At 52.2% G+C, this 14,118-nt stretch overlaps 3 protein-coding genes across 3 annotated transcripts; 2 read left to right on the top strand and 1 right to left on the bottom strand.

The window, feature by feature from the left end:
- Positions 1-1,474: 1,474 nt before the first annotated feature.
- J4E92_000720 (uncharacterized protein) lies at positions 1,475-2,426 on the top strand (the record flags this gene model as incomplete). Its single annotated transcript, XM_051492135.1, has 2 exons — positions 1,475-1,603; positions 1,656-2,426. 2 exons carry the CDS (start codon positions 1,475-1,477, stop codon positions 2,424-2,426), a joined length of 900 nt encoding a protein of 299 aa, XP_051357647.1.
- Positions 2,427-2,656: 230 nt separating this feature from the next.
- J4E92_000719 (uncharacterized protein) lies at positions 2,657-4,996 on the bottom strand (the record flags this gene model as incomplete). Its single annotated transcript, XM_051492134.1, has 1 exon — positions 2,657-4,996. One exon carries the CDS (start codon positions 4,994-4,996, stop codon positions 2,657-2,659), a length of 2,340 nt encoding a protein of 779 aa, XP_051357646.1.
- Positions 4,997-8,641: 3,645 nt separating this feature from the next.
- On the top strand, positions 8,642-9,473 carry J4E92_000718 (uncharacterized protein; the record flags this gene model as incomplete). Its single annotated transcript, XM_051492133.1, has 3 exons — positions 8,642-8,688; positions 8,739-9,346; positions 9,397-9,473. The coding sequence occupies 3 exons, from the start codon at positions 8,642-8,644 to the stop codon at positions 9,471-9,473; spliced, it is 732 nt and encodes a 243-aa protein (XP_051357645.1).
- Between the last annotated feature and the right edge of the window lie 4,645 nt (positions 9,474-14,118).

Genomic DNA, 14,118 nt, shown 5'->3' with positions numbered 1-14,118 from the left:
GAATGACTGGCAGGCGCATGCCTGGACGACGTCTTGATCGCGAGGGAATTGCGCGTCCGTCTATTTCCCGCCGCTCTACACAGCCTCGTTGAGAGAATCAAGACTTTGTTCGCTCCAGGACAATCTGCTGGTTCGAGGCGATCGCGATGGTATGAAACGACTGCGCGCTTGGTCCTCACCAAGGAAATGACGGCCATCGCATTCCGAAAGAGCTTGGTAGAGGACGCGGTACCGTGGAAGGCCCTTTGCTGACGGCATCATTGCAGCTATGCACAGACTTCAGCTTCATTGCGATGCCACTGTTAGTTCACCATCGTCGCGCGACGGCATTGTTTGCCGGGTCGCAGTCACGCTTTATCGCGGCCCGTGGAGATCCGAACTCGGGGAGTGTAGCTGCAGGTGGCAAAAAGCAGCACGTCCATCTACCCGCGCAGTGCGGGTATACGAATTGTTGAGGTCGGTAGGCGAAGTATGGTTCTGTGGTGTTTGTGAGTCGCTGGTTGCAGCGTAACAGCTGCCGCATCCGGGGCCCCAGCCCCGATAAGATGATCCGCCCGGTCGCGTGGTTCCGACACGCGTTCGCTCTTGTCTACCACCGCTCACCAATGCTACCTAGGTACATATCGCAATCATCTCACGGACGAGCAGATTCTCACCGTGAAGACCGAAGCGTCTTCAGTGCCCGGGTCAGGTCACCGACTGTCTGAGACAATCTGCCAAGCTCGGCCACAGCAATCTGCCGCAACAAGCAATGGCACCGAAGATTTCTGCGACGAGAAGTAATGCCTCCGCCAGCCGTCAATGCTCCAGACGGCCGACCTCAATAGCTGCGCTCTTCATCTCTCGGGTTCTGACTGCTGCTTGTGTCTGAATTAGCTCTGCGTGCTGACGAAGTTTCTTTCGATTCCAGACCATGTCTGTTCAGGCCGGTGTCAGCCCTGCAAAGAGACGGACAGGCTTACTTCAAGACAATCAAAGCTACCACTACGATCTTGAGACGACAGAAACTCGGTCTATGCGGGACTAATCTAACAGGGTTGTAGGTTGCGCCGTCATAATCAGCTACGATACCAATCAATACACGCAGACGCAGACGTATATTTCTGGTATTATTCGCCGACCCCATAAGTTCATGCCATGATGATGAACCAAAAATACCGCCGTGTCTGCTGCATCGTCGCGCCAACTATAGTTTCATGTGCTTGCGCGCCCCCAAAGAGCAGCCGAGCTGCATGCGCACCCTGGTCGCATCGTCCTCGTCAGCGAACCACGACCGAACTGCAGGCGCCACACGGGCTATTATCCAGCGGCGAGGTTTGCGACCCCAATTATATAGCGAAAACGCGCAGTTGGGTCAAGTGAAGGCAAATGGGCGCAATATATTGCGGCGAGGGCAAAGGATCCGCTTGGGCGGGTGCAAGATGATAAAGAACTCCCTTACCCGCGCCTCCCAGGTCACTCACCAACCGCCAAAATGCTTCAAAAAATGCTCTTCACGTCGCTCCCGCTTCTGGCCGCGGCCGCGTATTTAGATCCATCGCTACAACAGCAAAAGCCGTTGCTAGACTCCAAGCCAGCGTCGTCACGTGTACTCACTCTCACAGTATGTCAAGAACAACCGATCTTATCTTGGTATCAAACTGACACCCCAGCAGCTGGACCAAAACCTTTACTACACTTTCGCTGCCTCCGACGATGACTTCACGCGTACCCGTCTCGACCAACTCCAAGGTCCATTGGTTGGGTACGGCATCGAAGAGGTCGCCGACCACGCCATCACCATCAACATTCCCCTCAACTCTTCGCTCAAGGGTACCGCTACATTCTCCAGTACACGTCAAGCAGCACTTTGGCCCCAGTTTACCGATCGGTTCACATGGACCTCACAGCTACCACTGCATACTCTGTCCATGCTAGGCGCACGCATCCCCATACTAGACATTGGCATCAGGAAGGATGGTATGCTTACCATGCCTGCTAAATCCGCGACTCTCGATCTAAGCACACCCTACATCTACGTTCCGAAAGGCATCTGGGACGTCCTGCTGCTCGCTACGACTACCGAACAGCAAGCCCGGGACGGAGAGGAGGTGCTGTACGTGGACTGTGGGGCGTTGAGCGTCTTCCCTGATCTGGTATTTGGTATGGCACCAAGTGAGTGTGGGAGTGGTGAGGAGATGGCAGACGACGACGACGATGGTGAAGAGGAATATGACGAGGAAGAAGAAGATTACGAAGAGCTGATTATCACACCCGAACAGTACGTCTTGCAGACTCCAGAGGGAAAATGCATGCTACTGGCTAGGAACGCCGACTCTCATCCTAGCGTACCGGGAACAGTCAGTCTTGGTTGGGCTGCGGTGAGGGGTCGCGAAGTCATACTGGATCGGCATGTTGGACGCATTGGCTTCGGAAGTTTAGTATGAGTGCAGAAAGCGGAAGAAAAACTAGAGTTAGATACCCACATGATAAGATCCATATCCGCAATTCTCGTAACAAATGTCGGAAGAGAGTAACTGAGCCTCAATTCAATCGCATGACCACATCGATACTGTTCGTGGTGACCTGGACATGGCAACATGGACACAACAGCAGAATTTGCACATCATAGACGGTAAGACACAACATTATGCAAGCTCTATACAAGTCGTACCCTCTACATCAAACAAAAGCTGAGCGTGACCGCGCCAACAGTCGCAAGCAGACCCGTCCACCCAACTCTAAGCCCACTTGCTGCATCCTCATCGTCACCTCCTTGTGCACTTCCATCGCCCGTGCTCTCAGGGTTAGAATCACCCTTACCCTGCTGCTGATCCGAACTCGTCACACTGCCCGCTACACAAGCGCTCTCATCCATGCCTCCATCATTGCCAAACGCCACGTTCGCCGCCTTCTCCCACAATCTCGTCACATTGAAGTAATGCTCCGGCTCATACCAGATCCGGCAACTTGCTGTGTCGTTCAGGAACTGTGTTGGCACGCCCGCCGACTCAAAGCCCGCGCGGATGTTGTCCTGGAAGTTTACGCTGGCATCCATTACAGCAATAGGTGGGGCTGTGGGGAGGAACTGTGCCCAGTCGTTGGCTTCTGAGCGGGAAGAGGCGAATTCAGCGGTTACGTATGTGGTCAAGGCTTCCATGTAAAGAGTAGGGATCACTAAGGTTCCCTTTGTGCCGCCAACGGCTACCATGGGACCGAAGTTCGGACGGCCACCGATAGCGAGACTGCGTACGCCAGATTGCTGGACCATGAGTTCGACGAAGATGGAGCAGGTTGAGGCGCAGACACCGTCGGTAAGCAAGATGATATCTTCGGCGCGGAAGGGGTCCGTGGTGAAGTTACTGCGCTCGTTGTAGCCTGTCATGGTGATGCCGACGGCGGTGCGCTCGCTGCTTGTCGTCAAGGGGTCACTGAGGTTGTATTTCAGCAGAGCAGTAAACTTGTCGTTATTGAAACGCTCAGGTGGGTACATTGCGTTCCAGTCCGAAAATTCGTCGCCAGTGGAAGAGAGGTAGGCGTCGTTGCTGAATGGGCTTGTGAAGAGTTCGGCATTGAGAATATTGATCTGCTTGAAGCTCGAAATATTCTCACCGAAGACCTCGCTGGCTCGGTGTCCACGGTACCGGTTTTGGGTCTGTGGTTGTTGGTTTGGGAAGAATTGCAGATACATGTCGTAACCAGAAAGTACCTTGCCGCCGTTGTTGGCACGTAGATCGATGATGATCTTCTCTACGCCGCGGGACTTGGCTTCAGAAATGTACTCCTGGACTACGGCTTGGAACTCCTGGGCACCTGCGACATCTTCTGTGTTAAATGTCGTCACCACTAATACACCAATCTCGCCAACACCGGTGTTGACGAAGAATCCAGCCAAAGGCACCTGATCTGCCGAGTGAGCAACGACTGGTTCTGGGTAAAGCAACGGCACCGAAGCGTGCTGTTGCGCGAAAGTACCCCTGAACTCGTAGTCGCGCGGATTCTCCAGATGTAGAGGCATCTTAGTGGGATCCCTTTTCTTGATCCTCATCGAGCTTGTCTGGGGTATAATGTAGGTCTTGTACAACGATTCGGCATCGCTAACGTAGCCCCAAGACTCGGGTTGAAGGACAAGAGCACCGTTGCTGTACGTATTGATCGTGCCGTTCTCATAAGTTACGTTGGTAGTAGCACCGGGATAAAACCTTGGACTGGTAAAATATCCATAGTTCTCCGCTGCCTGGGAGAAAAACATTGCGTTGTAACGTGTATCAGGATCGTGGTAGGCGTTCAAGTTTGCTTCGTCCTGCAGAAAGCTCTCGACATCTCTTCCGTCGATTTGCGTAACAGGCGAGGGGTCATACCCGACTGTGCCGTTGAAGTCCTCCAAAGCCCAGACTTGGGGTACGTCGCTACCATCTCTTGATGCAGAAACAAGGGCAAACGCGCTGCTTCGTCGCCACCTGAATATCCCTGCGTACGCCATTCCGTTCCAGCCCAAATGCCCGTCGTGCGCTTTTACCAACAAGGATGCAATGTCGGTCTCGAAATCAAATTCGTTATTGTACTGCCCAGATCCGACTTTGTTTTTGATATCATCCAGACCAGCGACGATGTCAACAGCGTCATTTGGCCATCCTTTTGGCGGGTCTTTGAGATAGCTGAGAGTCGATTGGAACTCTACTCCCTTCTTGATCTCGTCGATTGTTGCTGATGCGTCGTCTGCGTAGAATGGTAGTGATTTGAGACAAGCGTGTGCGAGTTCAGCATCTACGGCCGGAAAGTCTGAGAAATCATCCGATACCAACTGCGCTATCTGTCCACAGGCTTCGCTGGTCTCTATTGGTCCAGAGACATCCTCTATAGTCGTGGGATTGACTTCGATGTCATCTATTGATGATGGCGTTGGTGTTGATGTAGGTACGATGTCGAAGGTTTGTGAGGAGTCGCTGAAGTCTATCGAACTTGTCTGTGCCGTGGCAACTACCAGGAGCGCTGATAGCGCAACGAATGGCCTCATGATGCCGGAATAATGCGGGGTGTATAGTGTGATGTCCAAAGGTTCGGGGATACGAATACGGAACGATCAGGTGTCTGATCATTCAACACGTAGGGCGTCGTGGATGTAACGTGGTCAAGTCTCGCGTCTAATCCGTCTCTTTTATCGTCTTGTTCTAGATACAACAATAGCTTGGGATGCCACCCCAACTCGTATATCGTGTCCGATTTTGTTCGTTGGTGTTTCGTGAACCGCCGTCAATATATATTCTCAGAAGCGGCCAAGATCTGTGCGGGTATGCCTCGATCTCCTGTGATACACGCTCCTCGACCCAGCTCTTTCTATCCAGCTTTGGAAAAAGTCGCGAGTACCCTCAACACGTGGGCACCGTCGCCATCTTAATCACAAGGCAGATTGCATAGCCTTGTCACCTGTAAGGCCATAAACAGTAGCGGCCGCTGCCTAAACAGCGCCCCATCTCGTGTACGTCTGCCGCGCTTTGTTTAGGTCTTGGCTGTAAGGGCCCTGCGCGTTGCCCGCCTTACGCGTGTCGCTCAAAGTAGGCTGGCGTTGTGACTTTTGGGTGTACTGAGCAAATCAGACGAGGAAACATGGGACGGAAGTGGATATCTGCGGGTAAGCGGAGTACTGTGAGTGGATTCTGTCGCAGCGGCTAAATCCTGTGGCGCTGCCCTCCTGCGGCGCTGCAATTCGATATGAAAACCCCGGGATTTGTGTTTCATACTCGCCAGATTTGTGATTTCGTTGGTGTTGGTGCTCGTGAGGCTGAGTGCTGTTGTGATCGCTTGTATCTCCTGAGTGTCTTCGGTAGCGACTGCTTTCTCTGCTATGCGCACCTCGCATGCCAAGCATTAGGCACGCCCACTAAAAGCGCACGATCCGGCCACGATCCGAGAAGGGCTGGACGCCGCAACCCAGCCTTTCGGCACAGTTTCAGCCGACTGGTGAGGTCATGTCTTGCGGTGGCACGCCGAATCGTGTATGAGCTGAGAATGCGCGCAATTGTGCCGTCGGCTTGGGAGCCTTGAATTGTGACGTCTAGTTTTTGTGGACGCCTGGCACGCTCAAGGCACATTGCTCATAAGGGCCCACCACGAGAAACGGTGCCAGAGGTGGCTATGCAGTGTTTCAGGGAAAGTCCTCACACAATTGCAAGGCTTGCAGTAACTTCACTGACGACTCACGTCGATCGAATCGTGCGATTTTGACCGAAGCGGCCATCTCATTGACTAGAGCTGTGCAAGTCGCTCTGCTTCTTGATACCTACGACGACAAGGTTGCGCGGACTGTACTTGTATTCAAACACGGGTTCAACCCACGCATGTTCAACTTCTTCCTGCTCCTTGAGCCACAAGTATCGATCTGTCACGACGACAGCTTCGACTACGCCAGCGCTGAAGGCCATTAAGCTCCACATGACACTCAATTCCTTCTTTCTCTCAGCATAGCTGACTTCGTAATTCCTGATGTCTTCATCTGTCAAACCATCCATCTTTTCCCTTATGAACTCAGGGTCAACCTGACAAAAAGAGTTTTCTGTTGTGAGTTTCGCTAGCGCAGCTCGAACGTAGGAAACGAAATCGCTGTATGCAAACTTGCGCAACGTGCCTATAGTGAGGGGCGTGGTTGTACCGTCCGAAGATAGGCCAGGGCCACGACCGTTTGGTGGGGTCCAGTTCACTTGCGAGGTGTGACCATTAGCTGAGACTGCGCTGCCAACAAGGCCCTGCTCGTCCAAAGGTGCCGAAACCACGCCACGATCTAGGAAGATGCGCTGGAGTAGAGCTCGATAAAAGTGGCGAGTGAAGAAGAGTTCTGAGTCGGCCACGCCCCAGTTGAAAGGTGCCTGCACAGCCATCATGCGGGCTGTGATGTTGAGACGTATACCCTTTGGTCGTTCGGGTTTGCCAGTATCTGCTTCCGAGTCGTCATCTGACCGTTCCAGAGGTGTATGTGGTAATGGGTAATTTGCGAGTTTCTCTGACATGGGGAATCCGTTTGGGTCAAACGCTTTGGATGTAGACTCGAGGCGTGGATGATTAGGACGGAGTGTAGGTAGCTTATAAGTAGGAGGTCCAAGACGTTCCGTGACCAGATTGTAACAGCACCCTACCATGGCTACTGCGGAAATATGTGGGTTGAGAAGCATGGAGCGTAGTCCGAAATGAACAAGATTGCCGCATGAGTGCAGTGAAATGACCATTGCGTTTACATCCTTTGGTTTGGGTACAACGTTCAAGTCAGTAGCTTCGGCGACCACGGCTGTTTCTGAAGTCACCGCCTCTTCGGGTACGCTGGAGCTGTCCAGTACTTGATCGATGACAGGTGTCAAATCACCACCCTTAATGATGTGTTCAACGTACTGTACGCTGCCATGGCCTTCATTGTATATTTGTAGAGTAGAAGTCTTGGTAGTCGGAACGGGATCTGAGGCGGCTTCCGAAACTGGATGTAGTGTGCAGCCATCTTCATCGCAGTTCACACCGGTCTGGGGTGGTGAACCTGCTACAGGATCTTGAGTAGCTGAAGCGGAAGTTGCTTCCTGATCATGACCGTTCCTCGCTGAGTCATTCCCCTCGGTGTTGGATGAGATGGATTCATCGAGCAAAGCTGTAGTCTCAGTGTCTTCGGTCTTGTTGCCCTTCTTCGTTTTGCCCATTTTGGCGCGGTACTCCTTCTTGTTTCTCATAACAATGGGTTTGGCTACCAACTTGGCTAGGATGTCCATGTTTTTCGCGCCTTCTATATTGTGCTGTTTACTTTCCACAGCAACGATGTGCTTAGAGTAAGGTGGAGCAGCAAGCGCGCGCCCAAGATAGTTCTGACCAGAGCCGAAGTCGACAAGATGGGTGATGGGTTTCCTGTCAGACTGTGCTATCTCGGAGGTGAGTCTGTCAATGTAGCGCGCAAAGTTGTCAACCTCGTGCACCTTTTTCACTTTCATCCCGGTTGCGATGTGACGTGATATAGTAGCTTTCTGAGGCTCAATGCCCGAGTTTGGCGAAGGAAAGTCGCGAGCTAGCAGATGCTTTCGCACGGTGCGAATATAATCTAGCAGTTCCTCGGGAGGCGCAGATCCATCCCGCCAGGTGTTTTCGCTGGGTTCTCTCTTAACGTCGAACTGACTGAGGTCTTCCCTCATCAGTAGGTCCAAGATATCCATGATATCTCGCGTCTTGAACCAGTCTCTCCATGATTGCGGCAAGATATGGGAGTAGAGATCAGGTGAGCGAGTGTAGAAGTCCAGTATGTGAACGCCTCCGCAGAGCGTTTGAAGTAGCCATGAGGAAGTAGTCAAATTGAGCAGCGACTCGACGTATTCCTCAGTATTAGTGAATTCGGCAGGAAGTGGAAGACTCGTTTCCGGACCCATGCTTTCATCCAGGGTCTTTTAGACGGATGGTGTGATTTTGTGAAATCGGCAGTCTTGGTGAGGGATGCGCCATCGGGAAGGCGTGGTGGAGTTGACTGTGCTGTGGGCGATATTTTTTGGGAAGGTGGGTCCGTGCCGAGGTGTTGTGGCGCGTCATCGCTCGTACTGGACAGCTTATCGACACGCTCCAACATCCTCACCCCCAGCTTCCACACGCCCCTCTTGCTTGCTGGCCACAATCTGGAGGTGCAATTCGCGTCGCATAACCCAGGATGATGTCATCACAGACCGACGAGGATCCTTTCCTCCAGGTGCAGGCGTAAGACGTCCCCGTTCGCGTTTAGGCATCTTCATTGACACTTGGCTCAGAGACGTGCTTTCCGCCCTCAACACCGCGCGCCCGCTATTCAAGTCGTATCTGCGTATTCGGTCGTCGGCATCATCGGCAAACAGTCCCGAGCTCCGTGAAGCTCGCAGCGAACTTGAACAGACACTCCAAGACCTCAGCCAGGATCTCGAGGATCTAGTGGAGAGCGTCAAGGCCGTGGAACATGACCCCTATCGCTTCGGTCTTGAGATTGACGAAGTCGAGCGCCGCAGAACTTTAGTCAGGGATGTCGGCTCCGAGATTGAGCACATGCGCGAGGAACTGCAGGAGACGGTCCAACACGCGAAGAACAAAGGCAAGATCGCAGCCAATGGCGATGTTCTACCTGATCCAGATTCCTTCGAAGACGACGACAACTACGCGGCATTTGAGCAGGAAAGACAGATGGAGATGATGCATGAGCAGGACGAAGCCCTCGATGGCGTCTTCCGCACCGTCGGCAACCTCCGACAACAAGCCGACGATATGGGCCGAGAGCTCGAAGAGCAGGGCGAACTACTTACCGACGTCGACAATGTGGCAGACAGGGTGGGTGGCAAGCTGCAGACAGGCCTCAAGAAGGTTGGCTGGGTCATCAAGCAGAACGAAGGTAAGATACTTGGCCATCGCTGGACAGGCGTTGCTAACCTATCCCTCTAGACACATGGTCCAGTTGCTGCATCGGCGTTCTTATCTTCGTCCTCATTCTCCTCCTCGTGCTGCTCTTGTTCCTATGAGCACGCAGAAATACCCACGCCAACCTCAGACACACACGGAAGCCGCGTTCCCGAGCCCTAGCGCCGAAACATCAGCGCCGTTCATCATACACCCTTTGGTGCTGAAGAGACTGGTCGATCGCCAGGGACCAACATACCCGCAGTTTGTGATTTCGTTGAAGCGAGGATCATCTTCGCCGCTGCATAGCTGACGGTGCACTTGTAACGAAAGCACTAGCCTTCGTCTCAATTTTGCCGGAGCCCGGCTGTTGGCTTGCACTGCCGGTGCTACTGTGCGGCAACTTATCTGGGGTATCCATCCCTCATTAGCGCCCTTGCATGAATGCATTGCGTATGCAATGAGGGTGTTGCCCGACAACGAACACCCTACACCGCTTGCGCGATCGACTCGAACTTGTTCACAATGCGAAATGCAACACAGAGAGCAAGCGAGCCTTGAGGGAATGCGACATACAGCGGGTTGTCCCAAGTGCGCCATGGATCCAGGAAGTCTCCATATTCCAATAACTACCTCCTCAGTGTCTGGTTGTGCACGAGGCTTTACTCATTATGATGAACACACCGAAACTGAGGATAGAACTGGAAAGCAGGAACAGAACAGCCGCTCAACGCACATAGCGCTGCTTCTGAGACGCTGCATGTTTGGGACGTACAGGCTCTATCCAAGAATCTTCCTGAGAACCATCGTCGACATTGCTTCTTATTAAGCCATTCCATACCTAGAAATTGCCTTGACTAGGCATTTTCAGCATTCAATTAATGTGTTCACGATAACAACTCTGCGTTCGCCTCGCTTGCGGATCGTCAATTTCCGGATGACTAAAGCAGACAGCAGAAACAGTCGCCCTGAACAGCCGTCCGCCAAGCCCGAGTCCAAAACGATTCAAATCAACACCAGAACCTCGCGGCGAAAACCCACTCTCATTTTCATTACGCTCCTGCTTAACGCACTGTTCTGGAGTGCTCTTATCTGTTTTGCCACCTCACTGTATCAGATCGTGTCTGATCCGTGGGATGCAACGAACATCATACCAGTGGTCTTGAACTTGACTTCTGTATGTGCTTGGAATCCTGCAATCAAGGCCAACAGTGACTAAATCGCCCAGGCTCTCGCAACAATTGCGTACACTTGCGTCCACACCGTATTCTCTTTCAAGCAGAAGGTTTGGGAAGAACAACGGCGACACACGTCCGCTGTCAGGAAGACTTCCTATGTTGCCATCCGTCTAGTGATCTCGCTATGTGTTTTCTGGTTACTAACCTCTGGATGGAACATGGTTCTCGTCGCAAGGAGACCTATTTGTTTGCAACAGGCACCCGGCCTTCAAAGCTGGGAATCTGGCTCCACTTGCTTATGTGGACGTGTTGGGACCACTTTCGCCGCCATTTCGCTGTATGCTAAGCCAGTCTGTGAATTTGACGCCAAAGCTGACTAGTCAATCAGGATTGCGTCTTTTGTTCTGTTTGGCGTACTCGCCGTCGTCAACCGTCCTTTCGAAGCTCATTTATTCAAGCACGGTTACCGAGAACCTGCAAACGCATGGCTTCCGCCACACTCTTCCAATAGGTCAACGATCACCGGAGATCGCAAATGTACGTGTGAGAAGCACACCTACTGCCGTCATATCACGCCAACACGGAGGAGCAGCTCATCCAACCCGATGGAACAAAGCAGAAGAATCTCATCAGGATCCAGAGTCTTTACTTCGCATCATGCCCCGCCACCTATACCCTCCGCTTTTATGGCCTCGTATCGTAAATCCTCTTTCGATACTTTACCTTCTGCATCACAGTCCTCTGCCAACCGAGGAGCCTTGAATCGCCCGCCTCTTTCGTCGCGTTCAGCAAGCAAATGCGACTCCGGACCTCTGTTCACGCAGGCTCGGTATTCGGCATCTACATGGCGCGCCGTTCATCCAGAGGGCTCGGATTTCACACTAAATGCATCGCGCCCGCGCCCTTATTCACGCGATCTTGATCTTCGTCATAGCATCCGATACTCACATTCCTCGATGTCCCTCACTCGTCCAAGCCGCCTGAGCTCTCTGAGCACTGTTTCGCGAAGTGGCTCTAATGGTTCCAACAGCCGGCATCACACCTTCGGAGTTCCTGATCACGGCGAAATAGCCAGTCCCGATGAGATCGCGTATGCTATCACAAAGGGAACGCCCATACCTGGCACTGAACGTGTCAGAGGTCTTGGCAGACACCACATCCGCTCAGGCAGTGCCCCGGATTATACATCCCCTTCTCAGCAGAAGCCTGGCTTCGTTTTCGAGGCGATTGTCGTCACTCGAAAACCGGTGCCGGTTCGGCGATTGAGATCTGCGGACCGTGTGCGGGCCTCAAGTACTTCCAATTCCGAAGCTGAGAGATACATGGTTAGCCTAGGGCTTGGAAACTTCCAGCACCCTAATGACCGATCGGAATATACTGAATTGGGCATGAGTAGACGGATGACGTTTGAGGAAGTGAAGAACAAGCCCTTGCCGAAGATTGCCGTCTTCTAGCAACGAGCTTAACCCAACCTTCGACTGCAATCCAACTATGCGAAAATCATTAAACTCAAGACCATTAGTAGTTCTACACACGCTCTTCCACAGACCGTTTCATGGGTGTAAAATAAGCAGAGCGCTCGCTAGCAGCAAAAGCAAGCGAACGTTCGCTCAGAGAGGTCCTGGCGGAATACAAACGGTGGGACGGGCCGTCTGTGCGTCTCCCAGTTCGCATCCCACGCGAATCACTGATCACTGCTGATGGGCTGCTGTTGGTCGCCCGTGGGATCAGCAGCGCCACCCGTCAGCTTACAGCGGACAGCGGGTGACTGACTTGCTATAAGGCGACCGAAGTATCCTCACTGGCTGTATGCATAAACGTCAGCGATACATCTAGAATGCCGCTTGGGCGTGACTCGTCACCACCAACATTGACCGTCTACAATTGTTCTGGACTGGTGGATCCCGTCGGAAAACTCTGCTCCTGTTCACGGGATCAACTCTCTGGCTTCCTGACATAAATTGGGAGAAGACATTATTCCAGCACTGGTCTGGCATGCTTGAAACCGTGTCACCTCTTAACAGATATGTACGCTCACAAACGCGCAAGATATAAGCATATTCATAAGGAGCCGGTCTTGACCGCTATACAAGCTTGCGAATAGACCACACATTCAGCAGATTAGGGAAAGGAATAGCTCGATATTAAACGAAATCTGGCCTAGCACGGGCTCACACACGACTTATTGCACCATCTGCTATACACGCATGTGCCAACACCCATGGCTTTTACGCCAGTGTGCTGAGTACAGCCAACAACCAGTCGACAAAACCTCAACACTTGGCAGCTTATCTCACCTTTGCGAAGGCATCAGCAAGGTCTTCTACCATGAATCATCTATGGCCTACCCGGAAAAGGCATGCGCCACCAACTAGGGCGACTGGAAAGATTTCGAGAGCAGAGCTTCTGTGACACATGATGAGAATAAAGAGGCTTGCTATACGTAACAAGGGCAACTTAGAGACAGTATGCTGAGGCTATCAGAACGTATGGGTGCATCGCTTTCATGCTATAAAGCAGAGCTCGACTGCTGTCTAGAAAGATCACAACATTACAGTCAAACATCTATTCGATCAAACATACTATCTTGTTCCAGTACCCGAAACGCAAAGATGCAGCTTACAGTCCTCGCCTCTCTTCTTGCCTCTGTGGCTATGACCGCCAGTGCCGCACCTTCCACCGGCATTGAGGCCCGTCAGGGAGTTCCCCGAGTCCGCGCCACTTGTAAGTGACAACATTGCGCAATACAAAACATACGGAACACGTATTGACGTTATACTCATTCCAGTCTACCGTGACCAAGAATGCGGCCGCGACGGCCGGCCTTATGCCGATGACTTCGTCCCACTCCAAAACACCACCGCCACCGGCCTGAGCACGTGCATGAATTTCCCCCCCTCGTTCAACTACCCTAGCACATTCTTTAACGAGACCATGCTCACGAGGACACGTAAGTTTTAGTTGCATGCTAACAAACTTTGGGTTCACATGAGCTGACCAATTGCGTGTAGTCCGTTTCTATGATCTTCCTTGCGAGCAACTTACCGACGTTGGCAGTGGACATCACATCGATATCGCGCCTGGCTTCATGCCTGGTTGCCAGAACTTGACACTCAAGTCTTATGTCACTTTGTAGATGTTATAGCTGACGAGGGGTCTGCTGGTGGACAGATCGAGGAAGGCTTTGTCATGTAGTAATGCGATGTAGTGTGAGTCGGGTCCAACACTCCGGCTCACATCACACGTCATTCAGAACCTTTCCGCAAATTCCTACGCTTTTCTAGTCACTCATTTATAAAAATACAGAATATGGAGCAATCCAACATCGAAGACTATGACACTATTTCGCCGAGTTGTTCATTACTAGTGTTTCCAGTATACCCATCGGAAAGTCCTGATGAAGAAACTGTAGAAGGTGTGTAAGATTGCGTGGGGTCACGGGTAGGCGGAACGTACTACATGCATGCAGTCACTCTGCACGTGAACTTATATGCATGCATGCGACCGGCTTACCTGCAAGATCGCATCGAAGCACCAGATCGAGATGTTTTCAGAGCCATGTCATTTCACGAACTGTTAAGACCGCAAG

The sequence above is a fragment of the Alternaria infectoria genome, assembly GCF_024043175.1.
Source record: "Alternaria infectoria strain BMP 0036 chromosome Unknown scaffold_1, whole genome shotgun sequence".
NCBI lineage: Eukaryota > Fungi > Ascomycota > Dothideomycetes > Pleosporales > Pleosporaceae > Alternaria > Alternaria infectoria.
Note: the sequence above shows the minus strand (reverse complement) of the source record. Positions and strands in the feature narration are given on the sequence as shown.